Source organism: Saccoglossus kowalevskii, chromosome 7 (assembly GCF_978046115.1).
Source record: "Saccoglossus kowalevskii chromosome 7, keSacKowa6.1, whole genome shotgun sequence".
Lineage (NCBI taxonomy): Eukaryota > Metazoa > Hemichordata > Enteropneusta > Harrimaniidae > Saccoglossus > Saccoglossus kowalevskii.
Genome location: NC_140647.1, coordinates 19448959 through 19472714, shown reverse-complemented (window position 1 = coordinate 19472714; position 23756 = coordinate 19448959). Strand labels below are relative to the sequence as shown.

Here is a 23756-nt window from a genome sequence, read left to right as displayed (position 1 = left end):
GTATAGCGCACCAGTTCAGACCACATGGCTACTGGAATTTAACTGAAATCTACATGCATGTACCAAGAACTGCCTATTAAGCATGGAAGTTTCATAAGCAGCGCTACAGGTTTATTCAGATATGACAAAAGTTTTTAACATAATAAATGCAAACATACCAACTTTTAAATGAATTGGTAGTGATTTACACAAGTGGACTGTATAAATCTGACTACTTGTCTTAGCAAGTGGTAGGTAAATTTTGTGAAGTGACAAAAAGGTTATCTAAATATTATGCTTGCACAGATAACAGAGCAGAGGTGTTCATATAGGCGATTGTCAACAATTGCATTTTCGACTCCTTGAAAACAACCAGCTCAATTGTTTTGACACTTAGTATGTACTGTAAAATCTGTATTTGAAGCCGTGGCTTCTACTTGCATGGTACAACGCAACAGAAGGGATGCGGCTTCCATTAGACCTACACATGAGAAATGGTGAATTTTTGGTTCTCAATTGTTCAAAAAAATGGATGAGACTTCTAATACAGATTTTACGGTAGTTACCTTGGGGGACCTCTGTCAGATTTGCTCATTGCATGAAAACTACTGGTACTAGCTCAATTGCTTTGATACTAGATATGTAGGTACCTCAGATTTCTCCAATCTTCTATTTTAGGTAAAATGATATTTTCGAATTCATCTTGTACACTGCCAATTTGAAGTTGACATCATCCTATTTACCAAACTGCTATTTTGTGGATGTGCGTTGCTCGTAGGACAGCAGAGCTATTTAGACAGGTCGCTTGTCGTTAATGCAAGAAACGTACACTGCTAGGAATTTCCAATTTGATTGCATACATGAAAATTTGTAATTGGTGCAACTATGAGATTTACACCATTAAGCTTACTGTTAATTAATAGAAGCTCAGACTTAGAATTATCGCTGTAAATTTTAATTATTTTATCAACAAGTAGGCAAGAGTTATAGGCTGAAGAATAATCACGTTTGCAAGAACATTAACTGAAGGTGATTCACTACAAATGAACATCACTTAAAATAGTGTTTGTTTGAATCAAAACATTGAGAATCATACTGTGGGAATAGGACGACCACTCTGACTATACACTAGCTAGCGATTTGTATCAGGACAAATACAGTTGGCCATCCTTTCTATCCTCTCAATGCTTGAATCACCAGCTAATTATCATGGAGGATGTTCCACCAAACAATGTCTAGGGGGTCAGATAAGTTTCAAAGTCGATTTTCCAACCTTTGGCTTATTAAGCCAAGTTTATAAAAGTAATAATTATTACCCCGGTATGAACTTTTCCTTGGAAAGAAAAATAAATTAATTTTGTTTTAAATTTTCCAGTTACATACAGGTCTGAGGATATAAAATAATTGTCAGATATACATAAACAATCTGACAAATGGCAACACAAGAAGAAAAAAAATATCCTAGTCTTTTAGTGGATATTAAAATCATGAATGTCTGATGTGGAAGAATGTGATTACATTTGATTTGAAAATGATGCAGCTGTTGTGTAATGGGCAGTAAGAATATAGCATGTGTGTAATGAACAACAATGATAAAGTTATATAATAGACAGTTACAACAGGAATAGCACACATCTAATTGGGAGTTGTATCAATACAGCAGGTATGTAATGGAGAGTAACAATACGGCAGGTATGTAATGGCTAGTAACAATACGGCAGATAGGTAATGGAGAGTAACAATACGGCAGGTATGTAATGGCTAGTAACAATACGGCAGGTATGTAATGGCTAGTAACAATACAGCAGGTATGTAATGGCTAGTAACAATACAGCAGGTATGTGATGGAGAGTAACAATACAGCAGGCATGTGATGGAGAGTAACAATACAGCAGGTATGTAATGGCTACTAACAATACAGCAGGTATGTAATGGAGAGTAACAATACAGCAGGTAGGCAATGGAGAGTAACAATACAGCAGGTATGCAATGGAAAGTAACAATACAGCAGGTATGTAATGGCTAGTAACAATACAGCAGGTATGTAATGGAGAGTAACAATACGGCAGGTATGTAATGGAGAGTAACAATACGGCAGGTATGTAATGAAGAGTAACAATACGGCAGGTATGTAATGGATAGTAACAGTACTGCAGGTATGCAATGGCTAGTAACAATACAGCAGGTATGCAATGGCTAGTAACAATACAGCAGGTATGCAATGGAGAGTAACAATAATACAGCAGGTATGTAATGGCTAGTAACAATACGGCAGGTATGTAATGGAGAGTAACAATACAGCAGATATGTAATGGCTAGTAACAATACGGCAGGTATGTAATGGAGAGTAACAATACAGCAGATATGTAATGGCTAGTAACAATACGGCAGGTATGTAAAGGCTAGTAACAATACGGCAGGCATGTAATGGAGAGTAACAATACGGCAGGTATGCAATGGCTAGTAACAATACGGCAGGTATGCAATGGCTAGTAACAATATGGCAGGTATGCAATGGAGAGTAACAATGCGGCAGGTATGTAATGGCTAGTAATACGGCAGGTATGCAATGGAGAGTAACAATACGGCAGGTAGGTAATGGCGAGTAACAATACGGCAGGTAGGTAATGGCTAGTAACAATACGACAGGTATGTAATGGCTAGTAACAATGCGGCAGGTATGTAATGGCTAGTAACAATACGGCAGGTATGTAATGGAGAGTCACAATACAGCAGGTATGTAATGGCTAGTAACAATACAGCAGGTATGTAATGGCTAGTAACAATACGGCAGGTATGCAATGGTTAGTAACAATATGGCAGGTATGCAATGGAGAGTAACAATGCGGCAGGTATGTAATGGCTAGTAACAATACAGCAGGTATGCAATGGAAAGTAACAATACAGCAGGTATGCAATGGAGAGTAACAATACAGCAGGTATGCAATGGAAAGTAACAATACAGCAGGTATGTAATGGCTAGTAACAATACAGCAGGTAGGTAATGGAGATTAACAATACAGCAGGTATGCAATGGAGAATAACAATACAGCAGGTATGCAATGGAGAATAACAATACAGCAGGTATGCAATGGAGAATAACAATACAGCAGGTATGCAATGGAGAATAACAATACAGCAGGTATGCAATGGAGAATAACAATACGGCAGGTACGTAATGGCTAGTAACAATACGGCAGATAGGTAATGGCTTGTAACAATACGGCAGATAGGTAATGGCTAGTAACAATACGGCAGATAGGTAATGGCTAGTAACAATACGGCAGGTATGTAATGGCTAGTAAATGGCTAGTAACAATACGGCAGGTAGGTAATGGCTAGTAACAATACAGCAGATAGGTAATGGCTAGTAACAATGCGGCAGGTATGTAATGGCTAGTAACAATACGGCAGGTATGTAATGGAGAGTAACAATACAGCAGGTAGGTAATGAGATTAACAATACGGCAGGTATGCAATGGAGATTAACAATACGGCAGGTATGTAATGGCTAGTAACAATACGGCAGGTATGCAATGGAAAGTAACAATACGGCAGATAGGTAATGGCTTGTAACAATACGGCAGATAGGTAATGGCTAGTAACAATACGGCAGATATGTAATGGCTAGTAACAATACGGCAGATAGATAATGGCTAGTAACAATACGGCAGATAGGTAATGGATAGTAACAATGCGGCAGATAGGTAATGGCTAGTAACAATACGGCAGGTATGTAATGGCTAGTAACAATACAGCAGATAGGTAATGGCTAGTAACAATACGGCAGATAGGTAATGGCTAGTAACAATACGGCAGGTATGTAATGGTTAGTAACAATACGGCAGATAGGTAATGGCTAGTAACAATACGGCAGGTATGTAATGGCTAGTAACAATACGGCAGATAGGTAATGGATAGTAACAATACGGCAGGTATGTAATGGTTAGTAACAATACGGCAGATAGGTAATGGCTAGTAACAATACGGCAGGTATGTAATGGCTAGTAACAATACGGCAGATAGGTAATGGCTAGTAACTATGATTATCGTATAGAAGCATAAATTACATAACAGGAAATCTACAATAGTTCACAGCACAATGTAATATTCACACAATATAAAAACTAAAATGTCATTTAATATTTTTAAAATACTGACATTTATTTTGAAGTAAATGCAAACTTAGATATCATGTCTTGTTTGCTTTTTTTAGATATTTTCCACAATGATAGAAATCAACAAGTTTTAAATGCTTACTAGTGATTTACACAACAACATAGACAAGTGGGAGAATTGATAATACCTAGCACATTGATAGGATTCAGCAAACAGTCTCAGTCAGTCGACCCTAACCCTAACACATGAAATACAATCCTACTTTAACAGCAAAACATGTTACAGTACAAAAGCACATGTGTAAGCTTTCCATATTTCTCAGCCTCTGTTGCCAACACCAACTTGAAAATAACAGTCACACAAAAGATGCTTTGCCCAAAGAAAGCGTTTTTTAAACTTATTTTACATTTTTTCCTGAATTATTAGAGACTTTGTGAATTAATTACACAAATCTTAGGTTTTGCCTGAAATTGGACAGTCATTCGCTAAACTTCATCTACGTTTATCTAGTTTTGACATTTTCAGCGGCTACTTGACCATGGTCCCACCACTAGAAAATCATGATTTGGAGTTGACAGTGGACGGTAAAGTTAAACAGAATATTAATAAGAGGATCTTCATGCTAACTCGGATACATGATGTGATCCAATAACATTATCTCTTACAACCCAGAAAATATAGAACGTTGTAACTTCACAATACAAGATTTGATAAGTAGATTATTATCGTAACCCATTATATAAGGAGGTGATAAGAAAATAGATGCAGTTTGATTTGAACTTCTATCAATTATTTTTCCTGCTTTATGCCCTCATAGTTAAATACTCCATAAGTACATTTTAATCTCTGCTTTGAAGCTGGTCAAAGCTGATGTACTGTCATGCATCAAAAAAAAAAATCAGATCAGAAAGCACTATAATGTTTTCTAGCACCTTGCATCAAATCAATAAATTAATATGCAAACAACGCATGAATAGTAATAACTGACATGTCCTTTATACATGCAGGATAGTATGTTACTGTACTGGGTTCATTTTAAAGGTTTTGACGTTGCAGTTAACTATCCAAATTCATCAGGTTTCAATTTAAACCCATTTAGCAATCAACGAAAAATAACGGTCAGCTGATAATATAAACCATACACAGTACTGTAAAACATGTTGAAAAAGCGACATGCAATTTTAGCGAATTGTGGTAAAATGACGTAATAGCGAAATGTTGATTTAGCGAATCTCTCTTGTCATTGTTGATTTCCTGTTTTCACAATACTTGTCTGGCGTGTGTCAAAACAAATGAGCAGTTATCATCTCCATAAAAACAAAGAAAAACTGTCAAGTGTAATTGGGAAGCGCCCCGAATTTTTATGTTCCGGATTACTGTATACAAATCCCCAAGCCTTGGCCATTTTGAATTAGCTAATAGGTTCTCTCGCTAAATTCGCTAAAAAGACATGCTCGCGAAAAAGACATGTTTTACAGTATTCACAGTACATCCTGTACGAGACATAGTACATTACATTCATCCTTTGGAAGACACGTTAGATAAATCACAGGAAATTAGAGCATTAATTGATTTACTTTAAGCAAGCATGCAAGATCAACTCGGATGAGATTAAATGGTAATAAATGCAAAGTTAGAATCACAAATCCTTAATCGGTTTCTAGTAACCATTTTCATTACATCAACATCAGCTGCAATATACACAAGACGACAACAATATCTATACATAATGCTTCTCAAGACAACAGTCACTTACGCCTGCAATTATAAAAGCAGGCAAAATACAAAAAAAAAAAATGAAAACTGCTTCCAAGTACTTGATGACTCTTAATGTTTGTAAGTTGAATTCATCTGGCCAATTTTACCATTATTGATGAATGTTCCCTTTGCGTCTTCATCCTCATTGTATTCATCCGTACTGCTCTCTTCGCAATCACTACGAGCGTCTCTATCAACCTTCACAATAATAAAGATTATAAAGATTTCAATTGCGCTTTTTGCTCACTGTATGACATATATGCAAGTTAGTTTTTGATATTCCTAATTGGGACTGGCTGATGGATGAACCAACAATAGTATACATTCATTTCACATGGCCAAGTGTCAATTTCCAGGTCATAGGTTAAACTATGTCTAAAGGACACTCTTATTCAAACAAGAATTTTTAACCTGATTAACCCAATCAGCCCTAAACCCCCAAAATACCCTCCCCCAGTTCAAAGTCTAGACAACAGTCAGTCCCAGAATGCCTGCAGGAATTTGCATTAAAACAGCGGTTCAAATTGTTCTCATTCACACCCTTCAAGCTTTGTTATCATTCCAATAACGTATGTTTATATTTAAGATTGTCAGTTATCTGTACATGGATTCATCAAGACTACATAAATCAAATAGTAAGTGTGAAACATGAAGAAAAGTTGCCCCTAAATGTATTGATTTATTTGTGTTTGCACACTTCAATGTTACAGTGGGTTGCCTAAAAAAAGAACACTCTTTCAAATACCAGTGAAAATGAGTGCTGGATAAGTTCTGAATAAATTGTTTTGATACAACGTTGAGTTGCAAATTGAGCTAAGCAGCCGAGGATGTAAATCTAGACATTTCATTGGCTGGATAATTGATGTGTGTCACTGACTGCTAATAGGTACCAGAAGACAAACATTTGTTGATAAAGAACTTGGCAATAAATCAAACTAGGAAATACAACATGATAGTAGATAATTTTAACTTTGCACTCCAAAATGGTATATTTAAGTTCATGGGCATTCGCCACATCTTTATCACAGGAGGACCACATATTGAATTTATCTTACCTTGCCATGTGTTAGAGACTTGTATACCATTCTCATAATAATGGAGAACCAGAAGATGTGTAAAAGTTGTAATACTAGCAATAATATATTGAAGATCCACCAAGAAGGCCATGGACCACAAATTTCACGACTCTCTATTGCCGCACTCTTGAAAACACTGGAGGTAAAAGACAATTATAAAATGAGATCATTCAGCACACCTGTGTACATCTTTTGTCTTGTGTCAAGAAGGTAACTCACTGGTTTAGGTCTGAACTGTGTATTAAGGATGATGTGTACAACTTAAGGTATACTGTAAAAGGATTAATTATTCACTGGGTTTTTATTTTTGCTTATTTCACTGATTGGAAAATGCGCTAAATTAAAATCCAATGAATATGCAAAACTGTGCATAGAACGCATTATCTACATGATAAAACTGTGAATTAAAAACCCACTGAATATGCCTGAAATGGTAAATCAGCAAAATTTAAACCCCGTGAAAATTAGACATTTTACAAGTAATCATTCTATCAGTTGCCTTCTATAAACAAAAAACTTCCTTGGGATTCACAACAAATCACGGCAAAATAAATGTAGTTGGAGGTCGGGAATGTATTTATCTACCTGTTTCACGTGCTGTGCAGTGGTATAATATACTTCTATTTTATTTTTAGTGAGATCTTGTAATTGGGACAAACATTATTAAGAGATCATGCATAAAAAGTACTCACTAGAGTGGAAAAACAATCAATCTTGATACGAAAAAGATAATGGCAAATATAATAAATAACACATCACAGATTCGTTGATACTTGGCATAATTGGTCATCTTTGCAGCCTGTGAAAAAAGATGACATAATAGGTGATTTCCAGTTTCACTACGAGATCTCGCATGAAAATTCGCTGATTTAACATTAGCAGCAAAAATGAAATGATTTGTATTTTGAACTGTTTTTTTCATAGTTCATTATCGAAATGCAGAGCTTTCAGACAGGAATATGAGATACACTTACTTCAGCAAAATTGACAATCATCAAATAGATAAAGCAGTGTGGAAATACCCGCTTTTGATGAATCCCACTCAAAGATTTGACGTCACTACAATGAAGTTTGATTTCACGCATAACAAGATCCCAGTGAACAAAAGATGTATATTGCGCTGAAGGATAACAGCTGATTTTCTAGACTGGCAAAGTCGGGACGAAGTCAACAGTGGAGCTAAAAAGTTGACATGGACAGCGACAGACAAGCACTCATAGGATAAGCTCTCCTCAACAAAGTCAACAGCAGAGCTAAAAAAAGAAGTCCCGACTTTGCCAGTCTACTGATTTTCCTCAACTGCTTTATACATAAACTATAACATCAATCTGATTACCAATTCTTTCAACAAAAAACAAGAAACATGCCAGCTATATACATATCTAAACAAACTAAAATAAGGTTCAGTAAAAATAAGCCCAAATTACAGTAAATATTGGGAGATTACTGCATCCAACCAATAGTAATTTGGAATAGAGGCGAATCTCTGTTAATATGTGCGTGTTAGCTCAAATGATATTTGAAGACACAATAAAACAGAAAGCTGAAAATCCTAGCCATTATTATAACATGTCGAAAACATTAAAAATTGAGCTTTTATTCCTTATATTGTGCAAATTCAGACCATAAAAATTTGATGCGATGAAAAATATTAATTACCGGTACATGTTAATGATTATTATTTGCAACACATTAAAATTTAAATAAGCAATTAAATTTCTCTATTTAAATGATAATACTTTGCAGTATCCAAAGTGCTAAGGTCAGGGAGAGAAACGTGCGCCTGTGACATTTTTTTTAGGTAAATTTCAAGTGTTCATGTGTGGGGGTCAAGTTAATAAAAATGTTAGTGTCCAATGATACAAGAAACAGAATTTTTTTTCTTGCCTAAAAGTATAAAAGCAGGACAGGCTGGAAAAAGTGAATAAAAACCACTTTGTGTCCTGAAGGGCAGACATGTTTATTATCATTATAATGAGGACATCTGTCATGATTTGGGCATGTCATTCTGTATTTAGAAAAAAACATGATATAATTTGAAATGATATATCAGGAAGCAGGTATCTCATCAATACCACTTACTTTTGGCATGTTGACAATTAGTGGAGATACACTGAATCCACGTCTTAGGAATGATTTGCATACATGGCAAGTCTCAAAATTAAATTCCTCATAGATGACAACATGAAAACATGTGCCCCAATTGGTCAAGAACCCCCCCCCCCCCAAGTTTTATTTTTAAAAACAAATAGTAAACACAAACAATAGTTAACTGTAATCCAAAAATGAAAACAATTGAACTCCACTCGTTCTGGTCCAATATTAGAAAAGACAACCCAATTATTTACACTAAAGACGTTAGAGTCCACTATTTCAAAACTGGTTGATTTTCGCTTCATTTCACTATCAAATCTAGGCTTGATTATTGAAAACCATTCAATTTTCACTGCTAGAAATGTACATGATTTAAAGATTTTATGGCATTAGCAAACAAATTTTGCTGGTCAGTGGTACTTCACTTCATAGGATAGCAGCAAAATTTTTACCAAAATTTCACGATCTTCACTGATTCACAAAATGTGTCTCTCCCAAAATAAAAAGCAGATTACAATATATAGGTATCACAACCAATAAAAAACAAATAACGTCATTCAGCAGAATTTTTTTTTTTTTCAAAATAAATTATATTTCCCGCATCCTGATACAAATTATAATTTTAGTGTGAAACCAGAATGTGATGAGATTTCAGATTAGAAATTTCTTACCTCTAAAAAGATATCAGACACATCATGGGTTAATATAATTAAAGCACCGACACGAATCATGTTGACCACCCAAGAAAAACCAATTAACATTACAGTCGCTATGTGATGAATGAACATCTGTACGAAGTCCTACAAGAAAAGAATATTACAAGTTATTTATATACTGTAAAACATGTCTTTTTCGCAAGCATGTCTTTTTAGCGAATTTAGCGAGAGAACTGATTTGCTAATTCAAGATGTCGCTAATGACTTTATTATAAATTCAAAATGGTCACCAAACAACGTCTTTTTTCTCCACACACATTTTGTAAACAACATAAAGAAAACGTACCGACATGATAGATACACTTTATTGAAAAGTAAATTAACACAAAAAAATATACGTATTCATTGTGCTCATTAATTCAATGAAAACGAATAAATAACATTGATACAGTGATACTGATATAAAGTTTTTCTTCGTTTTTATGGAGGTGATAACTGCGTATTTGTTTTGGCGCGCAACAGACAAGTATTGTGAAAACAGGAAAACAACAATGAGAAAAGAGATTCGCTAAATCAACATTCTGCTATTACGTCATTATACCACAATTCGTTAAAATTGCATGTCGCTTTTTCAACATGTTTTACAGTAAGTCATGTGAAAGGTGAATAAGTTTTTAAAAACATTCTACAAGTTTAATATTTTGTCTAGGATCAAAGTTTGATAACAGATCACAAGACACAAATGCTGACACTTGTAGTTGTCAGGTCAGCTTAGTCTCATTAGTAACGGCAATCACATGAAAACATTAATCGATGATTTATGATGAGTTTGCAGTAGATTTTGTTTTACAAAATAAATCAATTGTTATGTAATGGTATTTAAATCATTAATGTATAATATTTTTTTAAACCTAAAAAAGGAGTATTGGGTATGGGTATTGGGTATTGGGTATGGGATGGGGTGGGGTGGGGTGGGGTGGGGTGGGGTGGGGTGGGGTTCATAGCATCTGACCCCTGAAGGGGGTTGTACTTTTTATTGCGGGATTTTATCAGCAACCGAACCGAACAAACTGATTTTTAGCGTTTAAGAGAGAAGCATAGACATTTTAGATAGACCACACATGCATGTGATGAATCAGAAAGGAACAGACAATAAAAATTACCTTTCTCTTGACATCTAAAAACTGTGAGAACAATAAAGAGCAGTAAAAAGAAAGCTCTAATAGATAGTACTTCTCCAGTTGATCCGTCAAACTCTGTGAAATTATAATATTGAGATTTGTCATATGATAATGATATGATAATGATATGATAATGATAACATGAACACAATCCAGTATCTCCTCTAACAAGAATGAGTTTGTAAAGATTTTAAGTCAAAATTAAAATCTCCCAAAAAGAACTTGTGAAATTGTGTCAGCTAACTGATTATAGGGAGGAGCTGACAACATTGGTGCAACAAGTTTAGAGTGTATGCAGGGATGGAGACTTCCAGAAGAACAAAATTAAACCATTTGGGCCCTAGTTTTTCCTCTATTTTACCACGGTAAAATAAATCAATCGGTTTTTGTTTTGTTTTAATATGAATACCATAAATGAATTGAATAATTTATCACTTGATCATTGATGATATAGGATATTTTTTTCAGGGTCACCAGGAAAGCACTTTCAGATAACATAGATGCAGACGTCAAATGAGTTTCTGGTTTCCTCGTTGCTAAGCTAAAATGGGAAATTATCGACAAGTATAGGATTTAGAAATTAAAATAAAATTCTATTTTTGACAGCTACCCAAATCAAAGAAGCCTGTGTGCCAAGGGTATTTGAGTACAAATACGCAATATTTCAAATTAATTATAGACTTAATATTTGCTGCTCAAATCAGATGTCTGTCAGCTAATATAGCTCTATCCTTGAGATGTACTATATTAGCCTTTTCACCTCCAGACTCGCCGAAATTTTCTGCACTTTTTTTCTTGTATTCTTCAATATTTCAGGAAATGAAACCTAATTTTGGTCAATTTTCATTTTTTTTCTCAAAAAATTTGGTTATTTCTGTCCCAATCTTTTTAACAAAAGTGCAAACTATAAACAAGACTATTTTGTGAATTTCTGATGAAAAAGTTAAAGCTTGCAGTATTTGGTACCTACATGTATGTTTAAATTAAATCGTGCAATTGAGAAATAAGAAAATGGTAAATTTCATGCATGGATTTCATGTAATCAGAACTTATTGTAACAAGTTTTATTCAAATTTGATGAGTGATACTGGAGATATCTTTGGAACACTTATAAATTTGATAATTTATGCAAATATTTCAACCCAAATCCAATCAGGTCTGGGCGTTGTATACAAGCATATCATATATATTACAAATATTATTGAAATGTGACAATTAGATTTTGAAAAACCTGAAAACTGGCTAACTATTATGCAAATTATGTAATTAATATGCACATTGTTAAGACTAATCAGGTCTGTGCAATGTCTCTGGCATCTATGTACTACGGTAAGTTTCACTGAAATCAGATAAAAAGTGGTTTTTGAGATATCAGTTGAACAGACATACATACACACAGATAGATAGGTTAATCCAAAAGACTCAAGAGTCAATTAAAGCAATACCTAATACATTCAATATTTAACAAACTCAACTGTATATACTTAATTATTTACTAAAGTTGAAACCACTCATATTTTTTTTTTACTTTTTACTACTAGGGATAACTGTAAATATAAATGAGGAATCACAATTCCCATTCAAAATATGTTTATATCCCTGTAATTACAAAACTGATATCTACATATGCAAATTTTCATAATTTAGTGACCTTGAATATCCCCGAAAGGTTCAAGATTGTACTTTTAAATGACTAATTCAGTAATTGAAAAACTAAGACATCATGATCTTAACTGCGTAGGAAGGCTTTCAGTTGCGACACTATTCAGACGAAAGCTTTAAGAAATTTACACAATTGCTCTTGGCAAAGACGAAGCATGTAAAAGTATAAAAACCTTTGAAACTAAAGTCACCTAGAGCTACCATACACAATTTTACAAGATTATCCTACCATGGCACCATTTAAACCAAAGTCATACAACCCAGGGCTATAAGATACACAATTTTACAAGGACACCCTACCATGGCAACTTTTAAACCGAAGTTGTACAACTTAGGGCTACCATACGTAATTTTACCTTACCATGGCAACACAGCGACAACAATAATTTATGTTGAAGTAAAATTCAAGAAAATATACTTGATAGTCGAAATATACAATATGTCCTCGTCCATTTCATTTCAAGAATTGATGTAAAGAAAAACTACATATACAATGTAGCAAACTTCTGATTTTGCTTGGGGAAAACAGAAATCAGAGGCATGTGTTATGTTTGTATGTTACCGCATTTGATGCCGAGTCGCCTGTGCAAACAGGCCTCACAAGACAAATGGACTCAGTTTTTCAATGTGGTATTAAGCCAATAAGGTCACATTTTTTTTTTTTAATTGATAGAAAACAAATAACACAACTAGGAAAATGCAAAGGCTCATGGGTAAACGCTTGTTTGTAAACAATGACATGCTATGGCCACCTGACGCATGCACAGGTGACGACTCCCTCGCTTCAAGTTTTCGTACAGTCGGTAACTCTTAGTATTTTAGTCATTGGATTGATTGTAGTTGTGTTCAGCAGTGACAATAAAAATTGACAACACATCTACGATTGTTCCATATTTAGAAATAAATGCAAGTGAAAAAGTTTTTTGTATGAGAGTTTTTGAAAGTTGATTGTTGATTTCTGAGAAGCCGCCAAAATTTAGCTACATTGTACAAATAATTATATAACGTTGGTTATAAAAAAAAAGTGATTAGAACATGAAAGACTGTATACTATACCTGATAAGGGTAATCAATCCAACAGTACTTTGTATCCCAGAACCATTTCAGTTCTTTCATATGCTGGAATCCATAAATAAATGCAGCTGTATAAAATGTAAATCGCCAACTGAAATAAACAACTTTAATTAGTAATTCAATCACACTAAATTTAAAGCTACGACTGTGGAATACTTTATTTTCGCTGGATTTAATTTTTCGCTGAAAAGGTCTTTTGGGCCTTTTGTATGGAATTTATTTTCTCTGATTTTTGATGAGTTTAATGTGAAATATAGGGAAAAAAAGTATATTCGCTGAATTTTATTTTCACGGAATCATCCCTTCAGCGAAAATAGCGAAAATAAATTCCAAGCGAAAATAAATTATTCTACAGTATATTTGCTACTATTCTAAGTTTTTTTGTTTCATTTTAATTTGGAACACATTTGCTTATCTATTTGCAGATACTCAGAAACAAACAATAAATTAACTTTTGAAGTAACATATATTTGGTGTTAGATTGGAAGCAGGTGTTTTTCCAGGAAAAAATGCAATTTAGCGGTGCCACCAAGTGGGGGGTTCTCCCTACCAGGGTGTGGAGTTTTTGTTAATTCTAAGTTAAAATGGAGCATTCTATGGCTTCCTTGGGGCCAAAATTACTATCAGACAGGTCACTGTGGCCACATGTGATCCCCGGTAAATCAGGATTTTATGGTTGCCAGAGGATCTGCTTCCCAGGGTAAGGGGGCGCATTGCCATGGCATGAGGGTGTTGCGCCCCTGTTCCCTTGTTTAAAAAAATCCAAGGGAAGTAAATTTTTTTAAATCAAACATGGGCCAAAACATTTTTCTAATTGAAGTCACAAATTTGTTTTCTGTTAACAACAAAACCCAAGATAAACAAATATAATACAAATCCAGCCAAGGCACAACACATTAGTTAACAGAAAGAGTGAAAAAGGTCCATTTTTTAATGTGTTTTTTTTTAACTTATTTACATAAGATAGATGGATAAATTTTTCAATTTCAACATAAATTCAAAGAAAGGTACACACCAAAAAAAAAAAAAAAGTCAAAAGATTAAAGCTGTTTTTTTGAGAGGATGTTGTTCACAGACAGACAACAGATGATTCCAATAGCTCATAGCCAGGTAAGCTAAATATGGATACGAAAATAGCTTTTTTCAATTCAGAAATTGTGCACAGGAACAAATGTCGAATGAATGAATTAATAAAAAAAAAATACCTGCTTTCACAGAATTTTGTCAACAATGTTGGTCTTTCCTGATTACGCCGATGTCTAAACCATCTCTCCACCTGTCGAGTAGACCAGTCCAACTGTTTAGCCAATCCCTGGACATGTTTTTTCGATGGATACTGTGTAACAGTCTTAAATACTTTCTCCAGAATAGTATTTGACTCTGCTTTATTGACTCTGCCAGCCTTGACACCAATACATAGAGCAACTGGAGTTGCTACAAATCTAGAAATTAATAATAAGAACATTGTTCATATTTTAAACCACATGAAAATATACATTCACATATTCATTTAAGATTTCATGTACTGAAACATTCCACTTTTCGGGAATAAAATGACAGGATTATTTTTTGTGATCTTCACTGGAAAAATCTGAAATTTATTATAATTTATTTATTCATCCTTAAACTGATTTTGTGGTTAATTTATATTGGTAATCAATAATTGACTAATGATTTAATTGCTGGGAATGGCCAGGCAATGTTTTTTACACATGTTACATCAGTCACTATTAGACCCATATCTAATATACTGCAGCGCCACAACCATCAACTTTTAATAAATTTATTGTTTTCTTTATTATTATTCACTTATTTTCTGTATTATCATTTCTGGGGGAATAACATTTCAAAATGCAGATACTTAACAAAATCGTTAAGCGTATATATGGTATGATTTCTAAATACTGTGGAATACTTTATTTTCGCTGGAATTAATTTTCGCTGAAAAGGCTTTTTGGGCGTTTTGCTTGGAATTTATTTTCACTGATTTTTCATGAGTTTAATGTGAAATATAGGAAAAAAAGTATATTCGCTGGATTTTATTTTCACGGAATCATCCCTTCAGCGAAAATAGCGAAAATTAATTCCAAGCGAAAATAAAGTATTCTACAGTATCAAATATCTACATTGCTGTCTATTGAGAACGTCTTGGTGAAGTTTTATTCCTTGTATTGTATTTCTATATATGCTATGACAATTTTAGCATATTTGGCCTTGAAAAAATGTACTCTCTCAACTCTGAAGCCCTAATATTAGAACTCAAGTTATTCAACTCAACACACCAACAGATTCTAGAATACAAAACAAAAGTGAGTACAAGTTTCCTGATGTTTAACATAGTTAAATCATCTAGGCCTTGTCCTCATCCACAACAATACCACTAACGTAGTTTGGGTAAACAAAGGCCATTCATGAAGTTCACTCATTAGATAACGTGTAGATATAAGACAGGATAACTCATTCATCTTTTGCTCAAACATGAAACAATAACTCGTTACATTAACACAATTCAACATTCTTAGATTAAACCAGTTTTATTTTTAGAAAATTAATGAACTACTCGGCTGCAATAACTCGCCGGGCAACGCTCGTTACCGACTATTATAGTGGCAAAATTGTTTCTAGTGTCCATAAATGCATGTTCCTTTAAAATAGCCCCAAAATGTGCCCCCCAAAACACCTCTTGTCCTACCAAGCCCAGGGTAATGTTTACTGACTTGTGGAAATGCATGGTTTGCAAAATACAAGGTTAGTTATATCATCAACATCTGGGGATGGAAGTGAACAATAAAATACTTGAAAAGTCATTTACGCTTTCAGAGTATATGCATGGATATTTAAACAATATTGAATTTTGTTTGGCAAGTAGGTAACACAAGCGACCTACATCAATCAATACACTACAGCTGTGATATATTCACAAAGACATCATAATTGAACAGTTTAAAATAAACATTATTATTATACATCTGTCACAGTAACGCCATAAGTAACAGTGTGCCATAATTTTGCAGTATTGCACTGGGTATTCGCATCCTACCATATTAGGAAATTTGAATTTCAAATATGGAACAATTACGTGTGTGTAAGCGTCCTGTAATAAAAACAAACAAACATGGCAGTCTCCAGGGTTTGACCGGATCCTACATAAAGAAGGTCACTAAATCTATTCTAACTGTTGGAATTTTGGCATTCCCATGATGTATTCTTAGGAGGAAAAGATGTATAATAATACACAGACAGTACGCAGTTGCATCGCCTCCCCTGCGCATCAGTTAATACTCCCACTGTACTGTCTTTATGCATACTTTACGGTATTCTCGTGATAACCTCATATTATTACCAGAAAAACAGTAATTACATTCATCCAAAATAGATTGCAGGAGATCATCATCTGACAGGTACAGGTACCGGTACATGAATTCTCTCTTTATATATAAATATACTGTAATGCAATTAATTTTTAATTAGACAAATAAGACAAATTTTCATGAATTTCCCAGAGTCAGTGAAGATTACAAAATACATGTATTTTAGCAGAGAAAATAGGATGATCACAAAATATTGCCCTCACTGACACCATAAATAATCAAATATCAACAAATTTCTAGCAGAGTAATGTAAATAGTATATGCATAAAGTAATTCCTATAGTTGATGGCAAACCTTGGCCTGATGATGACCATGAATCACATCAACAAGTGTGTTTTAACATTTTTTTAATGCATCAATGATATTCACAACATTCTCTAGTGCATTAATATTCACACAATTTTGCAGGTAATTAATGCAAGCAATGACTACCGTATTTGCTCTATTAGAAGCACATCTTCAATAAAAGTACATGTGAAAATTAATATTATTGGATTTATTGTATACTAAATCATTCAAATTTTTGGTTTTCTTGAAATCAAACATTGCCAATACTGTATGTTAGTTCATTGAAACATGTTATTAATATGTTCATTGAACCATCGCTTCTTTTATTTACATATTTAAGCACAAGCGCTATTTAATAGAGCAAATATGGTATATATTTAATCGTTAAAGTGAAGACTGTTGTACATACATGTACAAAAATAATTAACTATGTCATGAAGTTAAAATCATTGGAAACTCCAACAATTTTAAAACTTAGAAGACTCAACATTTTTGTTCCAGGTCTCTGGCGACAAAGTAAAAAAATGTTGGCGGTACTAATAAAAGCAAATTTATTGTTTCTCCTGCATTTTCGCAAGTTCTGATAGCAAAACACAGTGTATTCTGTATTGCTTGACATTAAATATGTCAATCAATTCAAACAAAGGCATATTTGAGGGAATGAGACTTGGTAGCCAGCTGGCCACTCTTGAATGTTAATAGCTATGCCAACCAAAACAGTGGCAACTTCTTAGAGGCCCGAGAACATGGATGTATTATACAATGAAAATGTTTTATATAAATATATTCACATGGTTTATGACTGTCTGGTATCTTTCTCAAGGTTAGGCTGAAATATTCTGCAATGAGTAACCAGAAAGCTATAAATCAGTAGACTTAATGTTTTTATGAATACCCTGCGCCTTACAGAGATACTTTATGAGTTAAGCTCTGCAAATCCCATTATGCTTTCAACAAGTTAGTTTTATTTGTCCCTATGTTTGAATACCTGTGTTATTTTTTTTAGATGGGGGGGGGGGGGGGTAGTGTCTTTAGATGGCACTGTCGTCGAAATATATTTCGGATATATCAGTAAGTAAAATTATTTTTATTGTTTGCTTTTGTGCATAGCAGGACATTTTACTTCAATAAGCATGATGGTGATACGGTAGATACAACAGTACATGGATGCCTCAAAACATAGGTTTGAATAGAGAAGTCGTTGCCATGGAATACAGCAATACAATGGAAATTAGTTAGATATCAACAAACGGGTTCAAACTTGTACTTCCTTTGGACGGCAGCCAGCAATAGAACACACAATATTGTATCCATAAATACAAACTTTATTTGTTCTGTTGGAGCGAATAATATTTCAATTTGTTTTGTTAACTGTCTAGAAATGCTCGTTTTAATTTTTCCACATGATTAATCGAATTTTTTGTTAGGAGTACCCCCCGGTACATTGCGTTTGTATAGTTGTTACAATATTAAATAATGACTTGTTTGACCATAATAAGTGCTTTCACTATATACGGCTCATAACCCAACGTCAATTCTTGCTTCTGATAAATACACAATCTGCTACGCTTCAAAATACTCTGATATCCAGGAGTAAATGCCATGAAAGATATTAACTTATCAGTGCTTGTTCATAAAGGATGGTCTGCTACTACAAGTTGACTGATTGGTTGGATCTCAGTAAAAGAAGCATGCTGATTGGTTGATCTCATTAAAAGAAGCATGCTGATTGGTGCATTTGCAAGCTACTGAATGAGACCAAATAGGCATATAATTACAATGGCTTGTGGTAACATTTATATGCGGCAAGCAGGTCAAGGTATCATGACAAGCTTACGTAAATGACAGATGTGCGTCTATGGTCATAATAAGTCATGTTATGATGATCCCACATAAAACAAATACAAATTTAGGTTTATGTGTGCTTCTTTTAGAGATGCGCTTTTAAATACAGCAATTACAGTTTCAATTCAATGCCTGAATCAACATATCCCTAAAAGTCAAACATCCTTTTTTCCCAGAACTTTGATGACAACCGGTTGATTTTTATAAGGAAAATAATTGAAAAAATTTGTACCCTTAGAAGGTACAGAAATGTGTGACACTTTGGGGGTTAAATTCAGCAAGAGATCATTGCATGGGGCATATCAGCATTTTGATTTGATTTGATTTAATTGATTTAACCATAGACCTTCTAAGGTCTATGATTTAACATTCTTATTTTAAGAATGCAATTGTTGCTGAATCTTGAATTATTGGTAGTAAAAGTATAAATTAAATAGTCTAAAATAACATGCTAGCTATGTTTTACTATTTTGGACAAAAAAAAATTGAGAAAAAGCTGGTAGGAGTCAAATTAAAATGAAATAAAGAATACTGCTTTACATTTGCAAGTTTTATTATGAACTGATCTTTTGAATACATGGGATTCAACACATGTAGGTTGTTATTGTCCAACTATTTCCAAGATGGTGGCAGTATTTAGGGATTTGTTTCAAACAGATGATCCATAACTTGAACCTAAACAGTAAACTTGTTTTAATATTTACTATATTGTAGCTACTAGTCATTAAAGTTATTAGACAAACTGAAAAAATACTTGGAAATATATAGCTATACATAGAGTATACATGTATCTAATCATGTTTAAACACAGAAAATTACATAGTTTCCCCTTGGCTTTATGTTTGTTTCATACTTGCAGTATATAATTCATTACAAATAAGGCAAATATTTAGAGAAATTTCCAAAATACCAGCAGATTTTATTAATTTCTATTGTCACAATGGAGTAACTAGCACAAATATACATTACTTTATTTGCTGGATTAGTAGGACATACTCTAGCAATTTTTATTTCTCTACCATTTACACGGTATTTTATAATCCAGCTATACAGTAAATGTGATTTTGGGTTTATTTGTGATTCCATTGGATGATGCACTTCTAGTAGAGCAAGTATGTATTTGTAACTTATCAGGGAAACATTCTGTGTTTGAATGATGCCTGCAATAATTTTAATTTGTTTGGTTTCCACAACTCAAATTTGTTTATCAAGATAAAGCCTCATGTGAGGCAAAGCCAGCAGCAGAATAATTCATTGGCAATTTTGTCTAATTTTGTAAACTTTTGTGGATGAAATCTACACATATTCGCAATAATAATAATTGTGACATAAGTCACTGCTGTAATATTCATAGTCACATATATTTAACTAAGCCAATGAAAAATGATTTGACAGGAACTTCATAAGGGCTGTTTATAACAGTTAAACTTGCTAAGAAAATGATCGTCAATGTTTAGAGTTCATTGCACACCCTAATTTGAATGAAGATTCATATAACTTTGAAGAAAGATAAAAACAACAGTATTGTAGAAAACATGAATTAGTTTTATTGCTAGCATTTATTTTAAATAATTCTAACTAACTTATATTAACAGATCATTTGCTGACACCTGTTATTTTAATTTAATTTCAGCTATCTATGGAGACTTTCATCAGGCCATGTGTTAAAACTGTTTTTCAATTTGTAATGAATTTTGCATTCAGAAATGAAAATAATTTGGGGTCAGATTTCAAATTGAAGCACAGTAATGTTCCTGATACACAAAAACTTGACATCAAAGAACATCCCGCATAATATGCTAAAATCCGGATAAAATCTGTTGAACATCTTCCCAACATGGGAATCAGTCTGGTACATTCCTAGTATATAGACAACAACTTGAGAAATAAACCAAGGCACTACTTGTTGGTACTTAACTTCATACGTAATAGAGGACACGTTCGTCATGTTGCCATAGAAATAGTATAATCAGCCATTTTGAAGAATAAGTTCTAATGCCTCTATTGTTAATAAGGATTGGCAACACAGACACAATTCTCAATGCTTGTTTTCAGTGAGGTCACACCCTCTTTAATCTCCAAGCTACACATTTTTAACAATAGGTACATTTCATTACCTTTAATATAGATAATATTTGGCAATGTGTGCTCAGTAGTGTAATGATATTACTGTTAACAGTTAAGAATTTTCATGATTTTATGAATTTGTAACATTTATAAAAACAAAATTTTGCAAAAGTCACTGACATTCTGAGTCAAGGGATCCCAGAGAAATGTTCACTGCTATAAAACCTTTTCCAATGATGAGTAATAAAAGCAGTTTCTTCATATCGTTTATTTGTTCCCTGTTCCTTTGATCAACAGTCCCTTGTTTTATGCGCCTTGAAGTTTACGCTCATTAGGGTTGAGATAAGTGTGAAACTATTCTAAAATCTCCCCACTGCTATAAAATATGATTTTCAGTGACTCACGAAAATTCGTCTCTCGCAAAATTAATTATACTTGCCAGTTTATAATATATCAACAAAATTTATTACATTATAATAATATGAGGTTATTACGAAGATACCTCAAAGTATACACAAAGACAGTACAGCGCAAGTATCAGCCAATGCGCAGCGGAGGTCGATGCAACGTCGTACTATCTGAGTGCATACTTTTAGGTATCTTCGTAATAACCTTATATCTTTTCCTTTCAAGAATACGTCATGGGACTGCCAAAATCCAGCAAACTTTTTTGTGTGGAGTCCGATCACCCTGGTGGCAGCCATGTTTGATTTTATTTCCTAAAATGGTAGTATGAAAATATCTTGTAAAATACCGCAAAATTAAGGCACGCTGTAACTTATGGCATTACAGTGACAGATGTATAATAACAGTATGTATTTCTCCAGCCTATATTAATTATCCTGGACTGGTGATCCAAAAAATTTACATATGCTACGTGCACTTGATTTTGTACAATGATACAGTGATATGCGATGAAGATTTCAGGATCTTGCAAGTAAAAAACAAAACAAAGTTGAAGATGAAAAAATGAATTGCCCAGCATACAGGGCACATAGACTGCATGTATTTAACAAAGCAGAAATTCATATTAATAATTTTGGAACCAGTAGTGCAAGTGATTAATTTATTTCCATTATGAGCAACAATCATATGTCACTTCCCATAGCTCAGTTCATTAAGACCAGTCTTAATACCAGACAGTGACTGTGTTTTGAATGAGTTTGGAGCTTTGCATTTTTGTTGTTGTTTTTTTTTCTTGACTTGTTTTATTATGTATGACCATTTTTATCTTAACCAAGAGATATTAGGAGCTAATAAATACGATTATCAATCAAGTATATTTTAACCAATGGCATCACAGAACAGTCAAGGCTTACACTAGGAGTAGGATTTCTAGAAATGCACGTTTGACATGCAAATTTGTGATCAACTTGCAATTCATACATACTAGTATACCCATCTTTTATAAAACCTTGGTGATTCACACTGATAAAATCTGTGACTCATTCTACACCTGTGTATCTAATGCATAAGTGAAGTGATTAATTTAAACAATACGAGGCAAAATGCCAAAATATTAAATGAATATTCATGAATGAAATTTGTTGACCAATAAAAAAAAGGTCAAGTACTTTTACCTTGAGTATCGAAGTATGTAATTGCTAGTTTGACAGTAGACAGATTTACGTAAATTTATGATGGGTTGAGAAGATCATAAATTAATCTGCCCAATAAATGATATTACAAAACTCTGCACTTTGTAAAACAATACAAATTTGAATTGTACCATAACAAATATACACGCCATACAACCATCCAGCGCGTACGTCACAATTTTAATAAACAATATTTTATGTATTAAATTGAAACAATCCGACGATCCGAACAAGTGTTGTATATCGAAGATAAAATGCAATATCCACGTGAAGGACATGTTGCTTGAGGTTCATCAGTCACAAGGACACAATAGATTAGAAACGTACGACCATGACAGCAGATAAACCCGGCATGTTTTGTAGAAGGAAAGCGGCACAACACATTGTAAGGAACACTCCGCAGAACACGGCGTGAAAACAGCAACAATGCTGTCTATGAACATAATAATAATCGTGAACTTGTTGATAGCGTTAGAGATTAAAAAGACATGTACTTACCTTTCAAAAACTATTCTGATCAAAAAGATCAAGATAGCGTAAGGGAAGGCTGAGTAAAGATCCTCTGCTTGTGGATATCTGGCTTCATCCGAATTTCTCAAATCCGCCCATGTCACATTGATCGGTAGCCAAAAACGCTCATTCCAAAACCAAGAGTTAGCAACTGGCATGGCAACAGTCAACACTAGATTATTTAGTTTATAGTAATATCGTTTCTAGGCCCCGAATAAGAAAATATTGCACGAAACACACTGCCAAAAATCGAGATTCAAAGCATGGAAAAGGGAAAGTCGGGCGATGTCTTGCCGGATCCGGAAATGAGCAGCCACCCTGAGTAGATTGTACCATTCTGTGAGAGGGAAAGTTTTTTGTATTTTTTTAACGCGAAAGTTGAAGCCCTGCTATACATATTTAACGACAGTGTGTTTATTTTCCGCTAAAAGGTTCGCTTGTCACTTAAAAATAAAATTTTATTATATTATTTGCTTTT

At 33.9% G+C, this 23756-nt stretch overlaps 1 protein-coding gene across 1 annotated transcript; it reads right to left on the bottom strand.

Moving 5' to 3' along the window:
• Positions 1-918: 918 nt before the first annotated feature.
• LOC100373352 (ceramide synthase 6-like) lies at positions 919-23579 on the bottom strand. The gene is made up of 8 exons (XM_002732626.4): positions 23267-23579; positions 14805-15041; positions 13582-13690; positions 10846-10938; positions 9698-9826; positions 7625-7731; positions 6912-7068; positions 919-6054 (listed from the first exon to the last, which is right to left on the bottom strand). The coding sequence occupies exons 1-8, from the start codon at positions 23434-23436 to the stop codon at positions 5926-5928; spliced, it is 1131 nt and encodes a 376-aa protein (XP_002732672.1). The 5' UTR covers positions 23437-23579; the 3' UTR covers positions 919-5925.
• Positions 23580-23756: the final 177 nt, after the last annotated feature.

Excerpts from the sequence above, each read along its gene's own strand:
- LOC100373352 (XM_002732626.4), bottom strand. The coding sequence starts at position 23,436 with ATGCCAGTTGCTAACTCTTGGTTTTGGAATGAGCGTTTTTGGCTACCG. Across the intron at positions 10,939-13,581 it reads GGATTGATTACCCTTATCAG|AGTTTGACGGATCAACTGGA; the intron begins GTATAGTATACA and ends ATAATTTCACAG. Across the intron at positions 6,055-6,911 it reads AGTCTCTAACACATGGCAAG|GTTGATAGAGACGCTCGTAG; the intron begins GTAAGATAAATT and ends ATTATTGTGAAG.